Source organism: Cystoisospora suis, assembly GCF_002600585.1.
Source record: "Cystoisospora suis strain Wien I chromosome Unknown contig_1699, whole genome shotgun sequence".
Lineage (NCBI taxonomy): Eukaryota > Apicomplexa > Conoidasida > Eucoccidiorida > Sarcocystidae > Cystoisospora > Cystoisospora suis.
The window spans coordinates 36,280-57,094 of record NW_027154499.1 but is presented as its reverse complement, the minus strand read 5'-3'; the positions used below and the strand labels follow the sequence as shown (position 1 = coordinate 57,094).

General features: G+C 48.8%; 4 protein-coding genes across 4 annotated transcripts in view; 3 read left to right on the top strand and 1 right to left on the bottom strand.

Annotated features, from left to right (window-relative positions):
* CSUI_003775 (uncharacterized protein) overlaps positions 1-3,812 on the bottom strand; it is a gene marked incomplete at its 3' end in the record, with an annotated part of 6,850 nt that extends 3,038 nt beyond the window's left edge. Inside the window, exons 1-2 of the mRNA XM_068063970.1 lie at positions 1,286-3,812; positions 548-846 (exon numbers count right to left, since the gene is read on the bottom strand). Of these exons, the coding sequence (XP_067924064.1) occupies positions 548-846; positions 1,286-1,397 (411 nt within the window). The 5' untranslated portion in view covers positions 1,398-3,812. The remainder of the gene's footprint in view (positions 1-547; positions 847-1,285) is intronic.
* Positions 3,813-3,853: 41 nt separating this feature from the next.
* CSUI_003774 (gdp dissociation inhibitor) lies at positions 3,854-10,167 on the top strand. Its single transcript, XM_068063969.1, has one exon. It carries the CDS (start codon positions 4,455-4,457, stop codon positions 9,297-9,299), a length of 4,845 nt encoding a protein of 1,614 aa, XP_067924063.1. The 5' UTR covers positions 3,854-4,454; the 3' UTR covers positions 9,300-10,167.
* A 1,158-nt stretch (positions 10,168-11,325) lies between these two features.
* CSUI_003773 (uncharacterized protein) lies at positions 11,326-13,215 on the top strand. The gene is made up of 5 exons (XM_068063968.1): positions 11,326-11,983; positions 12,117-12,222; positions 12,320-12,606; positions 12,734-12,913; positions 13,091-13,215. Exons 1-5 carry the CDS (start codon positions 11,636-11,638, stop codon positions 13,151-13,153), a joined length of 984 nt encoding a protein of 327 aa, XP_067924062.1. The 5' UTR covers positions 11,326-11,635; the 3' UTR covers positions 13,154-13,215.
* Positions 13,216-14,720: 1,505 nt separating this feature from the next.
* CSUI_003772 (homoserine o-acetyltransferase) lies at positions 14,721-19,992 on the top strand. The gene is made up of 6 exons (XM_068063967.1): positions 14,721-16,030; positions 16,400-16,615; positions 17,244-17,456; positions 17,972-18,147; positions 18,575-18,883; positions 19,438-19,992. The coding sequence occupies exons 1-6, from the start codon at positions 15,163-15,165 to the stop codon at positions 19,729-19,731; spliced, it is 2,076 nt and encodes a 691-aa protein (XP_067924061.1). The 5' UTR covers positions 14,721-15,162; the 3' UTR covers positions 19,732-19,992.
* The last annotated feature ends 823 nt before the right edge of the window (positions 19,993-20,815 follow it).

Sequence of the window (20,815 nt, the reverse complement as noted above, 5' to 3'; positions counted from 1 at the left end):
TGAAAGACGAGCGAAGAAACCGAAGAAAGGAGAGAAAGAAAAATGATCTGAGGTGTCGTTAGGAAGAAGAGATGATGTATCGTATGAGAAAGAGAGAACGTCGAGGTGAAACACAAGAAAAGAAAGAAAGAAAAAAGAATAATTCCTGTTTGCTTGAAAAGAATAGTAAAGACGCCCCTTACAAAGATGCCGAGTACAGCCCTCATATAGAGCTCCACATATATATATATATATAGAGAGCTATACACCTAAGCATTCTCTTACACAGGTAGGAAACTTCAGAAGTCTATAGAATGACCTGTAGGGCCAGATAGATATTAAGTCCTCATACGGATGCACTGAGCGACAAGAAGGGCTTGTAAAGAAGAAGGCAACAAAGAAGAGTGAAAAAGAAAAAAAGCGGAAAAGAACAGAAGGGAGAAGAGAAGGAGAGAGAGGAAAGAAAGACGATCCTTCCCCATCCTTCTGTGCTGACTGTCTTTCTGTCCTCTCCAAGAAGGATCCCATAGACCACAGAAAGACTCTCTACGGTATGCATGCACTATACCATACAAAGGAACAATCTAAGCCGTACAGACGATGAACTGGCGATCCTCCTGGAGAAGAAGGGAAGACAGACAGAGGGAGAGGGAAAGAAACGACCAACTGCTGAAGCGAAGAGAAGAGTATGTTTATGTATCAAGGAAAAGAGAAGTGTTGAGAGGAGGAGAGAAGAAGGAGAACATGAAGATGAAGATTGACAAACCATGCGCTGAATGATGCCGACAGCTGGATCGCGATAAGTCGAGCCAGGAAGGAAGAACGAGTCAATAGCTCGACTCATGGCCCGATGTGACTTCTCCCATTCTAAGAAGAAGAGAACAGAAAGAAGAAAACAAGAAAGAGGAAACTGAAACGTTTCTCTCAAACCTCCAAGCGGACACAAGAAAGAAAAGGGAAGTCTTCCCCGGGATCACGACTGGAGCACGTCTCCTCTTTCTCACTGCTGAAATGCACTGAAAGAAATGAAGACAATTAAAGACATAGCAGGAAAGAAGAAAAGAAAAAAAACAAACGGCAGATGACTGGCATACACCGCGACCTCAGGTGTACATACACCGCGACCTTGCATGTACATACAGAGGGCTCATCGAGCAGACGCACTCCCTTTACTTCTATCCCAACCGCGCGAAGTGCCCTCTTCGAGAAACAAGAAGTCCATATAAACAGAGACTTTCGTTCTTAGAGGAACGACTAGTGAACTCTACACGAAGCAGAGAAATCTGAACCTGTAGATTCGACTGACCGAGAAACATTTTCTCAAGCTTCTGTAGATACTCCTGGATTTTCTTGATGAACTTGGCCTGATCTCTCAGGTGATCCGTGACACTCTGATCCTTTGAGGGCTGACCTCCCATCCTGATAGACACCTCCTATCAATATACCTTCTAAAGTCGAGAGATACTTCTTTCTCTCAAGCCGAGAGAAACGTCTTACAGCTGGCATAAACAAACACACCCGTTTTTCTTCCCTTCTCTTTTCGTCAGTTGCCAAAGCCAAAGGTATTTCACTCCCTTTCGTGAAAGACACCGGAGAAGGCTTGAGGATGAATTCGTCTCCTTCTTCTGCCTACTGTCCTTGTTCTTCCTCTCTTCTTCTTCTTCTTTCTCACGTTCTGTTTCACTGTCTTTCGCTTCTTCAAGGAGACGCATACAAAATAGAAAGATCTCTTAGATCGAACGGATAGAAGAGATGGCAAAAATTAAGATGGAAATTACGAAAGAGAAGTCAAGTATGAAGTGATGCGAAGTGAGGTATGAATGGGCCTCCCGAGAAAGAAAAGAAGTGACGAAGAGAATAGCAAGGAAAAGGAGGGGCAGATCTCTTCTACCGCAAAAAGATGAGACAAAACTCCACTATCATTTTATGAATGAGAGATTTATATGTAAGGACCAGATAAACAACAATTTCCTGCAGCCCTAGTAAGCGAGGGAAAACAGAAGAGATTCTGAAGACCTGCTGGAGACAGAAATGCGGAGAACTTTTCTATTCTATGGAACAAGAAGAAAAGAAGATCATGGGACAAACCACCTTGAAAGAAAGGAAGGAAGATCTCTCTATTAAAAAAATACCAAAGAGATATCCCTCTCCTCAGCCTTTCATCTACCGACTGATTTGTTATGCTTGACTACTATCGGCCAACCTGTCTGAAGAGCACGGAGGAGGACCTCTATGTTGTCTCAATGAAAGAAAGAAAGAAGAGAAAACGACAAGGAAGAAGATGGAGGAAGAAAAGAGAAGAGAGAAGGAAAGAAGAAACAGAGGAATAAAAGTCTTTCTCCTTCTTTGACCTGTCACAAGTCATCCAGCACTACAAGGCGGCGACTCGGGAGATGGGAGTTCTTGTTCATCCCTACGATGAGACGGACAGCTAATCGTGTTGATGGAAGGAAAGGAGAAAGACGAAGAGAAGAAAGACGTTATGTAGGAGAGAAGACCGGAGAAAGATGGATAGAAGATGAGGAAGTTTTCCACGGAAGAAATGAAAGAAACGTTCATTCTTCTTTGAAAGAAGGAAGGAACATGGAAGACGCAGAGAACGACGAGGAAAGAGAGAGAAGAAAAGAACGAGGTACACATGACATGATGGGAGAAGAAAAGACGGAAAAAGATGGAGCGAGAAAAAGAAGAAGTAGTAGTAGAGGAGAAGAGAAAAGAAAAAACTCGGAAAAGAAAGAGAAGCCACGAGGTTGGATGAGCTCATGTGCGTGTGAGATGTCTGATGTGACTCCGAAAGAAAAGAAAGAGAAGGAGCTGTCCTGAGAAAGATGAAAGGAAAGAAAGAAGAAAGACCAACTATGTCTTTCGTAGAGCAAACAGAAGCAAAAGAAGGGAAAAAGGGGAGACTGAAGATGCGGATGAATGGGGGAACTCCCGTGTTAACCTGCTTGGCTTCTCTTCTATCTCATCTCCATGTAAAGACGAGAGAGAAGTACAGAAAGTAGAAGAGAAGTTGAGAAAGAGCTGAAAGCGGAGAAAGAATGATTCAAAGGAAGAGAAAAAGAGAAAAACACTTCAAGGAAACGGTGAGAAAAGACGCAATGGGAAAGGGAGAGAGAAGGGAGAAGAGTAAAGACTCCTCTTTCTGTACACCGCAGAATTCCGCGGAAAGAAAAACTTGAGCTAAAGAAGAATGCTACCCGACAAAGTCTTCTATCTATGTATCTTTCTTTCTTTTCTCCTTTCTACTCTCACAACGGGAAAATGAAAGAAACGAAAGAGACGGCCAGGCGGCCCCGGAGAAGTCGTCTTTGCCGAAGAGGAGTGAATGAAAAAGAAGATACAACTGAAGAGCGGCAGCTCTTCTTCTTTTTCTTGTTCTTTCTCGATGTTCGCTTGTCTTCAGGGGTAGCTGCTTCGAAGGGTACTGGATGGATTAGATAAATCGCCCCAAGGCCTTCCTAGCGTGGAGACGACTCTGTGGAACCGAAGAAGGAGAACGCGAAGCAAAAAATCTGCTAGAAGACGAGGAAAAAAGAAAAACAGGAAGAAACAAGGAAAGAAACCCTTGAACGCCCGTTATGATAACGTTGCCGAAGATGGTGATGATAGAGTGAGAAGATTCATCTAAATGAACCGGAGAGCTGCCGCTTCTTCTCCTCTCTCACCTACACTGCGAAAAGTTGAAGACTTCCTTCAAACCCTCTTTCTCTCAAGAGATAGAGACAAGAGATACGAACAAGAGACGTGGAAAACGACTGCGATAAGAAGTCTCTTGCCACTTGCTCGAGTTGTGGAGTGAAAAAGCGAGCCTTGTCTTTATCCTTTCCTTTCCTTCTTTTTTCTTCAGGAGAAAGAAAGAAAGAGAGCGACGAAGAGATCACGCCTCGCTGCCTGGCGGCCTCCTGCCCGCCTTGTCGTCAGTGCTGTCTTGCTCTGGGAGAGAGACAGATTCTTCCTTTCCTTTTCATTGCATGTGCTACTTTCTTTTTTTTCCCTCCTCTCTTCTTTCTTTCTTCTTTCAAACGCTTCTCTATCTTCTTTCCTTACTTTTCCGAAACCGTAAACGCGAGGGAAGTTTCTTGTCCCTTCCCATCTCCCCGTAGGAATCTCATTTCGTATGATCGCCTCCGATGTTCTCACGATCTGCGTCTACTCTCCCCTATTCTTTATCTTTCTCGTCTTTTCTCTTCATTTCTTGCTTCCCTTTTTCTCTCCCCTTGCGGGGAACTCTCAGGAAAGGAGTGTCTGAATCTTCTTCTGCAAGAGAAGTTTTCTTTTCTTTTCTTGGGGTGTCAACGGGTTTCGGTTTCGTCGGACCTGAGGAAGCTTCTCTGCTAAGAAAGAAAGAAAGAAAGAAAGAAAGAAAGACCAAGAGTTTTCCTAGAGAGATGGAGTGTAGCAGACGTTTCTAGTCTCTGCTGTATTTTGTAGTGGGAGTTAAGTCGTTTTTGTTTCACATAGTGATATTCATCATGACAGATCAAACAGATCTGTCTGGCAACTTCTCTTCCTCTCTTTCTTGTTCTTCCTCTTCTTCTCCTACTTCGTCTTCCGCTTCATCTTCCTCTGAAAATTCCTCTCCTTCTCCTTCTTCCTTTTCGTCTCATTCTTCTTCCTCTTGTCGTTCATCTTGTTCTTCTCTCCGTTCTTCTTCATCTTCTTCTTCTTCATCTCTTCCCTTAGTTTCCGATGTGCTTATAGTTGGTACAGGTTTAACTGCATGTATGTGTGCAGCTTCATTAGCTCGTTATGGAGCTCAGGTCATTCAGATTGACGAAGGAGATAACTACGGCAGTCCTTACCAGAGTCTTAAATTTCATGAACTTCTTCATCTCTTCTCTTCCCACGAGGAACAAGAAGACGAAGCAAAAGAAAAGAATACTATAAAACCTTTTAAAGAAACTTCTTGCCGGTCATCCCCGAGATCGTCTGCAACTTCTTCTGCTTCCTTTCTTGATACCGATAGCGTCCATCCACTCCCTTCTCATACTCCAGGCAGGCACCATGCAAGCTCTCTCAGCTCGACACCCAGTATTCATTCTTCTTCTCCTGCATGCACCAAGGTGGTAGGCACAGCTCTTTCTCCTATGAAGGAGAGCTTATCCCATGCCGAGACTTCTTCTCTGGCGACAAAGAAGAAACAAGAGAGAAAGATCTTTTCAGATGAAGAGCAAAAGCGTAAGTTGTCTTGTGAAGAGACGAGCTTTGGAACAGGGCGACGATGCTATTTAACATGGAGGGAAGATGAGGAGAAAGGGCAAGGAAAGCTTTCTTCTTTCTCTCTGTCTGTTGAATCGTGTAGAAAGAAGATCAAGGAGAAGGACCGAGAAGAAGATGAAGAAGAAGAAGAAGAAGTTTGTTCTCTTGCTATGTGTATGATGGCTAGCGAGAGGAGAAGGAGGGTGACATCTTCGCCTCGTAGTTATCTTTTTCGTTCTTTTACTTCAAGGTCTTTCTGTTTCTTTCCTTTCATGAAGAAGAGAATGAGGAGGACGAGAACGAAGACGGACGGATGGAGAGATGGAGAAGACGACAAAGATGAAGGAAAAAGAAGAAGAGAAGGAGGACAAGATGATGAGGAAGGAGAAGAAAACTCCAAGAAAGAGAGGGACAAAGAGATCAATGGAAGTTTTCATGCGCCAAGCGAAACATCAGTATCATCATTTCCTCCAGGTGAGGTGTATGTACACCCCGACCACAGTCCTTCTGTAGGAGATGAGACTGCTTCAAAGAAGAGTAAAGGAACCACGCATTTTTCGACTCCAAATCATACGTCAGATAGAAGAGAAGAAGATGATGAAGACTCCTACACATCTGTAAAAGAAGAAGAGGACCAGTTCTCGTGGATGAAGAGAGAAGAAGACTTGCTTTCACAGAGAAGAATAAGCAATGGATTCAGTATCGACTTGCTTCCTCGTTTTCTCTACAGTAGCAGTAATGTTGTGGATATTCTCGTCCATTGCGGAGGTTCTCGCTATCTCGAGTTCCGACCTATCGCAGCTCCTGTCTTTGTCGCTGAGGTTGATGGAGAAGAAGAAGAAGAGAGTGAGAAGGATGAGACAGAGAAAGAAGAAGGAGAAGAAGAAGATCATCTGCATGCGGGGGAAGGCAAAGAACTATCGACATCAATGATGATAGGAGAGAACAAGAAAGAGAAGGAGATGAAAGGGAGAGAAGAAGAAGAAGGAAAAGGGGAGAGATGTCTTGACGAAGAAATGAAGATGAAGAAATCTAGGGGATTCTTCCCAGAGAAGATGTTTTTCTCTTTGACTCGAGCAAGTAAAGAAGACCATAGTAAGATGATGTCAACACAAGATCAAGTGGGGATTGAAAGAAAAGAACAAAACAGAATTGACTTAGAACCCATTCCACTGAGCCGGAGTGCCATCTTTAGTTCGGGTGTACTTACACTCCGTGAGAAACGCCTCCTCATGAAGTTTATATCAGGAGTTGCTTCACAATACCTCAGTCCTTTGTTTCTCTCCGCAGCTCATTCCTGGAGACGTGAAGATAGAGGAAAGACAGAGAAGAAGAGCCACTCTTCTATAGAAGAAGGAGAAGAAGAGAAATGCATCCAAGCGGAGAAGGAGAAGCACAAGAAGAAGATAGGTGTTTCTTCTTCTTCTTCTATACAATCGAGTTTTACCGTGGTCCCTTCTTCACAAGAGAAGAAAGTGGTATGTGACGACGATGAGAAGCAGGAGAAAGATTCTCGAAGTCTCAATCCTAGATACACCAACAATGAAGAAGAAGAAAAGAAAGAGAGGGAGAAAAAAGAAGAACAAGAAGAAAAGGGGAAGAGAAAGTGTCCCCAAATCTCTTGGAAGGGATATTTAGATGAACAGAATCTTACAGAAAAGCTTCAGAGATATTTAACCTTCGGGCTTTGCTTATGTGAGTCTCCTCTGTCCTTTGGAGGCGCGTGTGCTTCTCTAAATTGCAAGAAAGGGAAAGAAGCTTTAACCAGGGAGACTAAGAAGCTCGTGTGTGCTACAGAGGCAAAAGAAGAAGAAGGAAGGTGTTGTTCACTGGAGAGAAGAAGAGATGACGGAATAGGAGAAGGTTTCCAAGATGCCAATGAAGGACAGAAACGATTAGAACTGTTCATACGTAGTCTTGGGGTGTATGGACACCAGCAAACGCCAAGAGGAGGAGGGGGAGGGGGAGGAGGAGTTTATTTGTATCCATTGTTTGGCGCAGGTGACTTTTGTCAAGCTTTTTCTCGAGTCGCCTCTTTAAGCGAAGCTATTTATATGTTACGAGCAGGTATCACTTCTATTCAGATCTCCTCGTCTTCATCTTTGACTGCTCGTAGGAAAGACGACAAGGGCGAGATAGAAAGGAAAGAAGAAAAAGAGAAGGAAGGAGAAGATGATGATGCTTTCTCTTGTGAAGGAAGATCAGAGGACTTCGTCAAGATGAAGAGACAAGAAGATCAAGAGAAGAGAGAGGACGTTGTAAGAAAGAAGAACATTCCCAATTTAAGCGATCTATGCCTTCTTGAGAGAAACACATCACCCATACGTGTCTATCTAACGAATGGAGAATGTATACAGACCCGGCTTCTTCTCTTCGAAGCAGATACTTTACCTCCCCTAGATACACCAGTGAAGATCTCTGAGAAAGGCGCTGCCAAGCACGATAAAGAGAAAGGAAAAAAGGATGAGGAAGAGGAACCGAAAAAGAAAAAGAATGGAAAGAGAGGTCGAGACGATGAAGATGGTCAAGATGTCTGTGGATCGAGTCACAGTATCGATTGCAAGGAGAGAAGAGAATATATAGTGACACGTTCACTGGGCGAAATTCTCTTTGGTGGCGTCTCTTCTTCTCTAGGAGAAGATGAAGAGGAGGAGGAGAAGAAGAAGAAGAAGAAAAGAAGAAAGATGGATGCTGGAGAAGAGACAGAGAAGGGGGATCTTGATCCACACCCCAATGAACATATGAAAGGTATAAGTGAAGGAAGTGATGAGAAGCAAGGGGCTCTTCAGGAGAGATCTTCAGGTGGAAGAAAAAAGACAATAGAAGAAGAAGAAGACGGAAGAAGAATCTCTGTGAGAGCAACGAATGACGAAGAGGTTTCCATGCAGGGTAGCCCTTCTCCAGATAAAGAGGAAGAAGAGAAGAAAGATGAGGAAGAATCAGAAAAGGGGGAAGATGATAGGAGAGAGAATTCGAGAGACATGAGGTGTTCGTGTCATCTCGTTGCCATATGTCGACAGCCTGTCCTTAAAGGGAAAGGATTTCGTTTGTGTGTATGTACAGTCCGCAAGAGAGTTGGTGATCGAAACAAGAAGAAGAGGATCACATCATCCCGAGACATTTTAGATCTTTCTTTCTCAACAGAAAGAGATAATTCCGCAACGCCGGAAATACAATGGCCTGTCCATATTCTTCAGACTGATTGCACATGTGGAACCGCACCCCAGGGTTATACCCTCCTTCATCTTTCTCATGTATGTACACCGGGAGACGAAGTATGTGGATGTACGAACACAGCAAGTGTCTACGGTTGCTCTCCTCTAAAAGTCTTTACATCTACTACACGAGACATCTCTCGTAAGAGAAGTAAAGAGGAGAAGAGAGGGAGGCGGCCCTGTAGAATGCTATGGTGTGTGTTCAAACGCTTATTGTTTTCTTCATATAAGAGAGACGATGATATGAGAGAGAGGAAAGAAAATGAGGCACATCAGAGACAATTCTCCGTAGAGAGAGATTGTATTTTTACATGTTCCTATCTTTTCAAGCCTTCGGGGCAAACTTCATATGAGAGGGAATGGTTAGACAGGGGAGTAGGGGTCCTCGCCAGGTATGAAGGCGTCTTCAGAGACATTGTCTTGAGGAACGCCCGAAAGAAGAAAGAGAATGCGTTGTTCTCTATGAGAAATGATGGAAGGGAAGACCGAGAGATAATAGATACAGAGAGAAGAGAGAAGAACGAAGAAAAAGAAGAGCTGTGCATGGACAGGCGTGAAGAGAAAGGAGATGAAAGAAGGAATGAGAAGGATAATAGAATAGATGAGTTATGTTCTCAAAGAAACGAGTCTTCAGATGGAAGAGAAATGCAAGGAGATTATCGTACCGGGTGTGTGATACTACCACCTCCACCTGTCGTGCCTTTGTATACTTTACTAAGGGAACCAGAGAATTGCTTACATGTCATTTCGACTCTCTTAGGACAGCCTGAGCTATCTATTGAAGATCTCATTCCTCAGCATGTTCGTCAAGGCTTAGATGACGCTGAAGCGCAACGCCAGTTTTTAACAGCTCCATATGAGCAGCTAGACAAACTCGTAGAGGAGAAGGAAGAAGACAGGTAGATTTCTTTTCATGTGGAATACACATCTCTGCTTGTCATGTATATGAGAAGAGAGAGACCTCACTCACAACGGGCGGGTCACCTTGTGTGCGTGGTATGTATATATATATATATACCTTTATACAAATATATATATGCGATATGTATGTAAATATTTATACTGAATATATACATCCATGGGTATATAGATATATAAGCTATGGATATGGATTTCCGAAAACATAGACCTTCTTCCTTACTCTCTACCTTCCGAATGTCACGATAGACCCGCCGCCGCTCGCACATGTGTGTGTATCGCGGAGGGGCAAAACTGTCCTGTGAGTTCGCGTTGTCTTCGTATAGATGGTGTATATACACCTCACTGTGGTGTACTTGTCCCCGGAATGATAGGTTGTGGTGTAACAGGAGAAGATGGAGGGCATCCTCAGATTTGTCTCCCATGCATGCACTCTCAAAGTTTTTTCAAACATATCACGGACTTCCCTTCTGTAGCGAGGGACGAGTGTCTGTTTCTGCGTTAAGATGGAAAGAATCTTTTGCTCTCGCCCCGTACATTTGGTGTAGGAGGTGTCGCCAGGCTTAGTAAATTATGATGTTGGTGTGAGGCGACCGACGGAGGATTCACTGCATGGACTAGACAGAGCAAGAAATGCCCCGTCCAAGCACTCGACGATCGTTTTATGAGAAAAGAAACTCTGAATAAATTTCTTTTGAAGATACTGTGAATCTACACACTGTCTACCTGGATTTCTGTTTGTCGGATAGGTTCCCCATCTCAGAGGTCAGGCCTGTCTGTCCTACCGTAGTGCGCTTCTTTTTCTTTCCGTATCTATCCTAGACGACTTGGATTTTGTAAACCAAAACTCCGTATATCTTCTAGCTAGCAAGGAAAGTAGGCGAATCCACCCAACTGGCACTAGCCTGGTGAGGAGGGAGAGATGGTCTTGCTGTCGCTTACCCTCTTGTAAAGAGGAGAGCTGGTTCTCCTTGAGAGGTCTCGTATGTCCCTTCTCTTGATCGAGCACAGCAACCTCTTACTCGAAGTAGACAACGGAGGGAAATTTTAAGCGGCAATGTCTTCTCACTCGTACTTCTCTAGTGACGAAAGAAACAAAAGGCTGTAGAACTTAGGATTCATGTGTAAGAAAACTGCGGGGCTGGCGGTTTGCATCGGAAGGATCCTTTTACTTAGTAGAAACCCCCGCTAGGGCGACGACAGGAACAGCACCAACATTAAGTTTCTAGGCAGGCAAAACCAGGGTCAGTGGACCGTCGCCGACTGGACCTCGAACGCATCAGAAACAGCACGCGACGACCTCTCCGGTTTGGACTTTGTGGACAGGGGAGTCATCTGCTTTGTCACTCTTCGCGGGCGATGTTCTGCATATGGCGGCGACCAGTCATTCTCCGGAAGTCTTCACGAACAGCGTACATCGTTGAGACGGCGGTGGTGTTGACACCACTCCCCGGCGAATATAGCGATTGTTTTCTACACGAGAATCACTGCGTAGAAAGAGTTATTGATCGGGGCCTTTTCAAGAGCTCAAAACTAGAACAAGTAGCTGCATGGGTCGGCTGTACGGATTCTCTCTCTACACGATTCAGGGTGTTCTTCCGAGTCAGCTTTGCTTTTATATGCGGCTCGGACCCGTACTCAGTGTGACAAGTCCAAACTGTTAAAGCTGATCTAACTAAACGAGATGGCCTGAGAGGAAAGCTTAGCAACTAGTCCTATCTACTAGACACTTCCTGCCGCGGCGTAGTGTGAGCCGTGTCTACTTGCTTGTTCGTTTGTAGAATGTTCATGCGTGTGGCGTTGAGAATAGGTCTACCGTCGATCGATCGTCACCCAAAGTGCACTAGCACTAAAACGAATAAGGCCCTGCTATTCAGTTTTTGAGGCGTCTAGTGTTGTTCGCTCTGATAACTGGAATACCGGTGGTATTAGGAGAAGGGTGGTGGGTGCGCTCGCCTCAAGAGGCAAGAGATACTTCCTGACAACCCAGGCTTTGTTTTGCTATGTTCAGCATGCGCACGAAGTTGTTGATGCTTGATGTGATGGTAGCCCGCCCGCAGACTGACAGAGAAGGAGTTTTTGAACTGCACCGGTCTGAGAGGGGGGATGGGAACGACGCGAAGACAGACTTCAGCCCTCTGGAGCATACCCAGTTGTTTCTTTGCTGAAAGTCATTCATGATCGTATTGTAAAATCCCCATTTTTGCTTTCGTGTTGATCGCAGAGACACCCAACGAAGTTCCCACAGGCGTGCGTTCTGTCCTTTCCTGTGCGGCAAGACAGGCCCGCGGGTTGGCCGGCCCACCTGTCAAGAGCCACGAATGCTCTTTTACAGTGTAACTGTGAAATTTTTCCTTTGGGTAGCTCTTCTGCAGATACAACTCAGCGAGCTGGGATTCATTTCGGTATTGGCACAAAAGCCCAACCGGCTCCCAAACGCCCGCTCCTTCAGGTATCGCCCTCTTCAGCCCCCGGCCGACAGCCTTGTTCCACCGCCCAGCGTTGCTTCAGTTACCGAAGCTCGTCTTCCTGAGAATAGTTCGGGAACTCAGTCCGATCTTTTGTCCGAACCCTGTACCTCCTGCTCACTAACAATGATAGATACCGTTTCCGCTCCCGAGGCCCCCATGGTCCAGACCGTCACGACCACAGCTGACGGCGACTCCCAGGTAAGGCCTGTGCACGACCACGCCTAACGTCGCAGAGAAGTGAAGACAGTGCTCCTCCTAGATCATTCCGCAGCACCAGACACATCTGGACCTGGGATCTATCATCTCGTCCCCATGTTGCCTTTTTTGACAGGAGGCCAGCACCAATGTTTTCGAGAAGACTGACGATAAGCAGGAAATTGTCTTATCTGTATACGGGCCCCTGAGCGAGATGCAGTACAACAGCTTTTTCCGACTCGGTGAGCGAACTCAGTCAACAGTGACGCCCCTCAGTTTTGAGAACACGTATACTCTGTACAAAGGTCCTAATGATTTGTGTCTCCTGACCCATGCCAGGAGATATTCCGGAAGTCTGGTTTGACTCAATTGCCAAGGTGGCCACTGCATTCCGTGGCAGTTGGCAGATTCTTTTGAACCGCTCCGACCCGGTAGACGAGCTAATGAAGGCACTAGGGTTCAGCATGATAAAACGTCGGGTGATGGCAACCTATTCCAGCATTACCGACATGGAGCTCATCAAGAACGACGAAAAATCTCCTGTTATCAAGATTACCACTCATCTTCCCCTCAACAATCTCAAACAATCTGTTGTTTCTTTCGACAATACTTGGGCTGAACAAAAGGTAAATGGGGGTCGGCGCGAGTTAGCAATTTCTGGTCCAGCGCAAGGAAGTAGGTCGTACCAGATGTCCGATTTTTTTGAGGGGTCGATAATCCGCGTCTCCGGTGTTTCTTTTCTCTTTTTCGCAGGACTCCGACACAGGCACGTGGCGCACATGGAGTGTGTGGATGGACGGAAGAGCAATTCAGAGGAGAGAAAGCTCTTTGGGGACCATGTTTGACGTGAGAGTCATCTTCCCCTCTGATCCCCTGTCTACAGACTCGAAAACGACCGAGCAGGCCGTTTCTGGGCCTCTGATGCTTTTCAAGGTAGGAGCACTTGCTCGCGTGTCTCGTCTCGGAGAAACAGGCAGTGGAGTCCCGCTGGACTAATCCACTGGAGAGCTGCAGGACACCGATGTCTATCAGGCCCTGATAGCCAAGGCTTATACAAAGGTAGCAACTCTCACACCACGGATTATGCTCTGTGCTGGATTTGTTGCGCAGTGGACTTTCATTCCAACTGGCAAGCAGCCCATCACCGCCATGCGCTGGATGAAGAAGCTGTAAACGTGGATCAAGTGTGTCAAGTCTGTTCTGGTCTAGAGACAGATTCGCCCGCAGGGAAACCGAGCTGATAGCCAAGGGTGCAGGACGTAGGAGACTTGTGCTGGACCGCAGTCTTCTGCAGTAGTGATCGCGTGTGTCATCGTATTCGCCAGTCTGGTGTTTCACTCGCCTTTAATGGTAGAAAACAATGCCTGAATCTGGACACAGTGTGCAACCGGCGAGCCACCGAACAAAGGCTCTGCTGCTAGCGAGGAGAAAGCGGGTGCGCCCCTGGTCCGCCTGGATAACCGGAGTAGCGCCACCGACCAGAAAAATATCCCGGATATTCAACTTCGCAACCCCACTTCAAGCAGCTGGTCACTGTTACAAATACTGCCTGCAAAATCGCTTTTTGCAGGACGTTTTAGAGCACAAGCTGCGCTTCCCAACAAAAAGAAGCCGGTTATTGTCTCGGGGGGCTGCTCCCTGCACCATTCCTGCCGTACCGTAGACACAGTTCGGTGGCACGCACTGGGAAGGAATGGCGTCAGTCCGCCAGGTTACAGGATGTAAGTTGGCTCGTTCGCCGTTCACCTTCCTGCATGCGGGTCGCAACAGCGAGAGCGTGTGTTTTGTCACACTCGATGCAGCAGAACCCCGAGGGAAGGGAGCCGCGCCCTCGCTGGGGAGTCACATTTCGCTGCGTCTTCGTGGAGTGCCTCTTGGTAACACACATGCCAGCTGACTCAAGGCCACAGCTCAAGAGACCGCATACAGTGCCTTCGGGTACCTGACTCCCCGCCGGGCTATCAAATAACTTGGCTGGTTATGGGGGAGACTACCAGGCAGTTTAAAGCAAACATGGGGGAACCAGAGACCATCACCAGCCCCCACCCCTAGATCGTTCCTGCGCAGGCCCCGCTGTCTTCAGCGCCTCTCCCCTGAACTGTAACTGCCCACTGCCTTCTGCTGTATATATATATCAGCAGCGAGCAAAACGGCCTTGCAAAATCGCCATCCTCTGCTGCACTCTCCAGGTACAAGTAAACTGAAACCCGACGCCGTGCTGGAGACGCCTACTGGAGTAGCACGTTCAGGAAAAAGATTCTGAGTGCAACTAACTCTATGCTCATTCTGCAGACGCCTTTGCTGCAACTTGCTACCCAGGCGAGGGACTAAAGACATACAGAAAGACCGTAACTGGATAATGTCGGGTTGGGGGCATCAGGTTCGCTCGGGTGCAACATCCCCGTGACGACACCGCCTCGGTGACGTATATGGCACCCGCATGTTACACTAACAGCTTTTGTCAGAGAGGACCAAGAGCCGCGGCACCAACGAGTATCCCCTCCAAAGTCTGATGCTGCAGTCGTGTCGGAGTCGGGCTCCTGGCAATTTCATTCTTGGTCAAGGGAGTTTCTACACGTGCACCACTAGCGATCTTTCCCTTGCCCACAGACAGGTAAGGGAAGAACTATAGGAAAACCGTCGCTGAATAGTACCGGGCTTTCCCACTGGCTTCCGCGCTCAAGTGTAGCCGCGACGTCACCTCACCGGCGTATGTGGCAGTACACGTCTCACTCCTGCAGTTTGGGTAAGCTTAAGTGAGAGCCTTAAGGAAATACTCCAGCGTAGCTCTCGCCGAAAAGCTTTTGACGCTGAGGCAGTGCCACTGTATCGTTCATAGCAACCTCGGCTTGTGCGGAGCGCTTGAACGTGCGCCAGCAATGCTCCCTCCCTTGCATTCTCTCATGTCACGCATGCTGTTGCTTGGCCATTTGCAGGATGAGGCAACTTATCAGTTCACTTTGCCTTGACTCCGCTTGTCAGTGCGTGTGTGCCCTTCCTGTGCATGTACTCCCTCCCCCTGACAATACCGGCTTGTCGTAGGCTGAATCAAATCAGGGCTTTCTCCCCTTGTCACCTGCTTCTCCTTATCCGCTTGAGTGCAGTGTAAACCCTGGAGATTGCTTTCGAGCAAAGAGAACGCAGGGGACGGCTATTTTCCGATTCTCCTCCGCGTACAAGAGATGGGGGCACATTTCCTTGAAAGGTCGTGTTCACCAACCACCGCCGCTGCCTCAAAGCAGTGGATCCACCGCGGCGGTAGTTGTGTCCCCTCTATATTTGCCGCTGGCGTCCTCGGTAACAGCAGTAGGGTCACCTCCCACGCTCAACGCTTGGTCCTCCCCCGGCTTGAAATAACTAGAGCCCGCTTGTCCAGACGCTGTGAGAGCAAGACTGCCTGTGCAACCTCGTGCAGTGGAAGTTCCGAAGTTGGACAGAACTTCAGCCGACCTTACCGGCACGCAGTGGCAAAGCACAAAGACCAAACTTTCTTTGGTTGGTCTTGCTACAGCTCTCTCTCTCAGTTTCTTTCAGCGGCTCGCCGTAGTGACTGGCGTACAGTGTGTCGCCAGTCATTTCTTCAGTGGCCCCGAGACAAAGACAAAGGACCGTGTCTTGCCCGGAATTGCGCACCCCTGCCTTACCAGCTCGGAGGGAAATGGAATGCTGGCCTACCCGCGGGACTGCCTCTGTGGCAACGGCAACCGTCGAGAGTTTCACCTGTTCAGACATGCCGTCTTTCGTCAGTTGCTCAGAACTTTCCTGTAGGAAAGACGCCATGCTCGTTCCAACGGGGACCAAGCGCTAATATTTCCGGACACGCACCTGCATCCACGCTGTGGAAGGCAAAAAATAACCAGGGAACTCCCCAGATGTCTGCCTGCGCAAACTGTACTTGCGTCACTCGTCTGGTTACCGAGCCTGAAGGCTGGGAATCACAGGGTGCCACCCGAGAGACACGCACTGACGTGTCGCGCGCAGCCGGCCAGGGCAGGCAAGGACTGAAAGATGGGAAGCAAGAAGAGGATGGTGACGACTCTGTGTCATCTGGTAATGTAATATCTCAGTCTGGAGGTTCTCATAGCATGTAAATGGTCTTGAACCTAAGCGCTACCTGCCAACTGTCGCGGCTGCTCTTTCTGGGACTCCGAACACATCCAACCGGAGACTCTCGCGTGAACCGTGATAGAGGATCCCTTCCCTTCCGGTTGGGACAGGTGATGCCGATCCGTCTGCTTTGTGCCGGTTGCGCAGCACTTCGGGCGCTAGGGCTTTCGTGCTCAGGTGAAAAAGTTGATTGGTGTCCTACACAGGCTTCGCGACACCGATCAACCGGCTGCTCACTCAGTCTCAATGATGAGGAGTAACGCATTTCCTCACGCCAGTTTTTCGTTTTATATCCGCTGTTTCGCGCCGCAGGACCAGAGCCGTCTTACTCTCCCACGCACTGGGGATATTTCTTGCAGGAGTGCCGCCGCAGCATGACCACTTCCTACGGCGGCGTCCTGGATAGGGTCGACATTGCGTACGAAACCTGGGGCAGGCTTAACGAGAGTCGGAGCAATGCGGTACTTCTCACCTGCGGCTTATCGGCGTCATCCCACGCAAGAAGCAGTCCACTGAATGAGCAGCCTGGTACGGAGTGGCTTCGCCTGTCCATGACGCGCAGCAACCGTGCACACTTCTTTTGTGCCATTCTTCTGTAGGTGCCTAAGAAAACAGTGTGGGCGGATGTGTCCGATAACCTGCAAGACAACTGTGCCTACAAGAGAACGGGATCGGGCCATGTTCTCGGTTTGGAGTGCCCGAGCTGTGTGGTTTTTTTGTACGGGGTATCAGCAGCGCTTGCCACGCTGTTCAGTTGAGAACTGAAGTGTCGCTTCTCCCCGGCCAAGGCTCTGCGGACGCGCCAACTTCCTGGCTCCGTTGATAAGAGAATAGAGACTTTCAGAGAAAGGCTCTGGCTGTTCTGAGCTATGTTCGTGGGGTCCAGGATGTAGATACTAGGCGGCGTGCTGTGACTGTGGTAGCGATGGTTTGGCTTCTCCCCACACCCCTGTCGGGCTGGCCAGCAGAATACCGTCACCACCTGATTGCTGTCCATTTGGACTGCGATGGCTGACACTCCCCGCAGCTGTTATACAAATGAGAGAAACAGTAGAAGAGGAGTGACGTCAGGTTCTTAAGAAGGTTTGTCCTTGCAGTGTCCTACTGGGGGCGTCTCCTCACACGGATACTCGATGTGTGGTGACTACGCCTGCAGGCTGGTGGGAGAATTTCATCGGGCCAGGCCTGGCGCTGGACACAAACAAGTTCTTTGTGATTTGTGTAGCGAACTTCGGCGGTTGCTCAGGGACCTCGGGTCCCAGTTCCATAAGCGGCCCGCCTCAAGAAAACGGGAAGCCGTCACGTTACGGTCTCAGCTTTCCGATGTTTTCCATCCGAGACATGGTGCGGATTGTCTTCAGGGTCCTGGGTAAGTCTCTCGAATCACTTGGACGATGATCAAAAAGAAAGGACATGCAGCCGCAGTGGATGTTCACTGCCCGAACCCTTCTACGATATCTTGCGTTGAACACGGAAGTAGGCCTAAGATTATCTGTGACGACGTAAATATAAACAAAGCACCGGCTTTAGTTCGAACCGTCTTGTTAACACTGCACAGTAGGCTAAGGAAACCAGACGAGGACTATACGTCAGCTGTAGGCATGCAAGCGTGGATTCGAAGCTCACGCTCGGCGAAGCCCTACGCGAATTTTTACCGTTTTCCAGCTGCACTCCGACTGAACTCGAGGCGGAGGGGTGCCCATCTTGGACTGGGTGTGTGCTGGAAGCCCAACGTCGCACACACCGTCAGTCTACAGGGCAGATCAACCTAGGCCGTTGTTGTGAACTTCAGAGTGAGCCGACCAACCACCTCAAGGTGGCTGTATTGCCACAACAGGCTGACTCCCTCTGGTATATGGTAACCTTCTGTAACCTTGAGTGCAGACCATCTCGGCATAGAGACTCTCCATGCGGTTGTGGGAAGTAGTCTCGGTGGCATGCAAAGCCTCACCGCTGCAGCCATGCACCCGGAGCGAGTGAGGCGTCTGGTTAGCATCAGCGGCGCCGCTGCCAGTTCTCCGCTCTCTATTGCTTTAAGATACGCTCAGCGTCAGGTCCTGGTAAGGCTTCCGTCTCACAACAAAGAAAAATCTGTCCCTGCCTTTTGTCACGCCATGTAGGCATCCGTAGAGTTCCTCCAGCCTGTATACCAGCATCTTCTGCGAAGCGATCGCGTATGGGCAACCAGAGGGAGGCCGGAAGCGCTTCAGATTCGGGTAGCGCGACCAGCGGCAACTTTGGAAGCCAGGGGGTGCACTGCCGCCTCCTCTACAGAGGGCGACTTTTTCTGGCCGGTGTTTCACTGCCGCTACTGCCTAACCTTGCTGACTGCAGGAATGCAGCCAGGTTGCTGGTGCGCTAGAATTTCTTGTTGCGACAAGGAAGATGTGTGCACCTCTCTTTTGGATAGAAATGAATAAGGGAGTGTGCAAGTCGGTGTCGCGGTGATTCAAAACCAGAGACACAGCGCGAGTGCTGTATATTCAGATGGCGGACCCTCTCTTCAATAACGGAGAGTACTACGACAGTGCCTATCCGTGCACGGGAATGAAACTCGCAAGAGAAATCGCGACAATCACTTACAGGAGCGGCCCAGAGTGGGAGAAGAGATTCGGCCGTCAACGGGTGCATCACTCAGGATGCCGGCAACGCCTAAACTCCGGAGATGAATCCGAATCAACGGCTTACTGGCCTCCAACATTGGGTCCAGACTTCACGGTAGAAGCCTATTTGGAGCATCAGGGCAAGAAGTGGTGTAATCTATTCGACCCAAACTCCATGATACTTATCTCTAAGGTAGGTCGAAACGCGCCCAAGGAGAAGGATCAGTGGTGTCCTTTACTGCATTGAGGTCTGTACACGGTAGAGCGTACCAGGTCAATCTCGCGAGACTTGAACGTGGCCAGGTGGCAGATCTCTGTAGCGCCACTCGGACAGCGAGGCAAGTTTTGTGGTTGCCTGGATGTCTAATGCCCTGGCGGTGAAAGGAAAGTGTCTTTCTCTCGAAATTCTTCTCCACAGCCAGTATTATGCGGATCCACGCACCTCTGCTACAGGCCCTTGTACAGAACTGAGCCGGCACTTTCCACTCTCTTGTTTCTTCGTCATCGTGGAAAATCCCTCAATGGCGAGCTCCCTCATGGGCTGGCATGATTCAGAGGGCTGCGAAGAACCGGAGTTACAATCAGTGTCGATGCTGGTATAGCGTTCTTTTCAGGCGCGGGCAAGGCAGATTTGTGGCTTCGCCCTGTGTAGTAGAAAAAGTTAGGCGTGCCGGTGAAACTCTGGCTTGTCAGTACCTCCAAGAATAGCTAAGGTGCTCTGCGTGTGTCCTGTCGTGCAAACTCGAGGCGATGGATCATTTCTCGCTAGAGGAGCGAGACGAAAGCACGGGCCAGCTGTCTTTGGAATACGGGCTGCGACGGGTACTCATGCCTGCATTAGTGATCGGCGTCAAGAGTGATATTCTTTTCCCCCTGTGGCAGCAGAAACTGATGGCCCACACACTGAAGCAAACGGGGAATGACTCAGTTGCCTTCTACACCCTTGATTCGATATATGGCCACGATACCTTCCTCATCGACTTCGCGAACGTTGGAGCTGCCATCAAGGGACATCTTGAACAAACTCATCAACCGTGGTAGTCCGTGGTGGCGTTTCCAAACGCAGTGAAAGGATTCCCTCCGCGAACGTGTGTGACTGGCTCGTCCTATGCAAAAGCTCCGGATGGAATCCTCATCCGTGCCTTACATGTCGCTTGCGCCCTTCGGCCTTTAAACGCCAGCTACAGCCAGGCGCCTTTTCGCCCATACGGGGGGTGGTTGCCGACCCTTGTCAAACTGCTTGTCCGGACTGTGTTGTTTCTCCGGGAGACCCTTCACTCACAGTTCTAAGAGACTAGGCGTCCTGATCTTGGCGGAGGCTGTACAGGCACAGCTAGTCGTTACCATGCAGGCATATCCCACGACAGATTCGCCGCGTGCCTTTGGCAATTCTTGAAAGCTCAACACTATTGCTTCGCAGCAGGATTCATGTGCCTGCTTGCGCGCCCCCCCCCCTCGCCGGCAATCTAGTGCAGGACGGTCCTTGCCTGCCACCGCCGGCCTTCTCTTCCTGTGTGATAGGCTGGGTAGATTTGCAAAAGCCGTGGTGTTCTAGAGTTAGTCTACACCGGCAATGTCGTTGAGTCTTCCTGGCTGTATGCAGGAGGACTTGAGACGTACTGTCCCGTCGAATATGATTGAGCTCCCCAGGGTAAAGAAGAAGACAAATATTTGGTCTCACTTGAGTCAGATTTCTCCTAGCAGCCCCTGATGGCCAAATGTAGCTCCCCCTGGGCAGCTGGACAGGGAAGAAGTGAAGTGAAGCGAGTGTTCTCAGAAAACACCGCAAGAAGGGAGGGACGCCGCTCCAGGCCGCAACTGCGCGGCAAAGATGCCAGACGATCTCTCTACTTCGGGACAGGAAAGCAGAGTACAACCCGAAGACATCGGAGCAGCTTCCGGCTGATGACAACAGACAGTACCATCGCGCGCACTGCGAGTTTTCTCCTCTACTTCACTGAAGGCTCAGGAGAGGGTCGCTGAAGTGTGGCAACAGTTTAGGTCTCGCTCACAGCTTTCGGGCTACTGCGACAGGGAAGGAACTACAGGAAAGCCGAGGTTGCTGAGGAAGGCCTACTGTTGTGCCTGTAGAAGGCAGTAGTGGTGTGGCAAGGTAGCCCAGCGG

Excerpts from the sequence above, each read along its gene's own strand:
- CSUI_003774 (XM_068063969.1), top strand. The coding sequence starts at position 4,455 with ATGACAGATCAAACAGATCTGTCTGGCAACTTCTCTTCCTCTCTTTCT.
- CSUI_003773 (XM_068063968.1), top strand. The coding sequence starts at position 11,636 with ATGCTCTTTTACAGTGTAACTGTGAAATTTTTCCTTTGGGTAGCTCTT. Across the intron at positions 12,223-12,319 it reads CAACAGCTTTTTCCGACTCG|GAGATATTCCGGAAGTCTGG; the intron begins GTGAGCGAACTC and ends GACCCATGCCAG. Across the intron at positions 12,607-12,733 it reads ATACTTGGGCTGAACAAAAG|GACTCCGACACAGGCACGTG; the intron begins GTAAATGGGGGT and ends TCTTTTTCGCAG.
- CSUI_003772 (XM_068063967.1), top strand. The coding sequence starts at position 15,163 with ATGGGGGCACATTTCCTTGAAAGGTCGTGTTCACCAACCACCGCCGCT. Across the intron at positions 16,616-17,243 it reads TCCACTGAATGAGCAGCCTG|GCTGGTGGGAGAATTTCATC; the intron begins GTACGGAGTGGC and ends CTACGCCTGCAG. Across the intron at positions 18,884-19,437 it reads CCATGATACTTATCTCTAAG|GCGATGGATCATTTCTCGCT; the intron begins GTAGGTCGAAAC and ends TGCAAACTCGAG.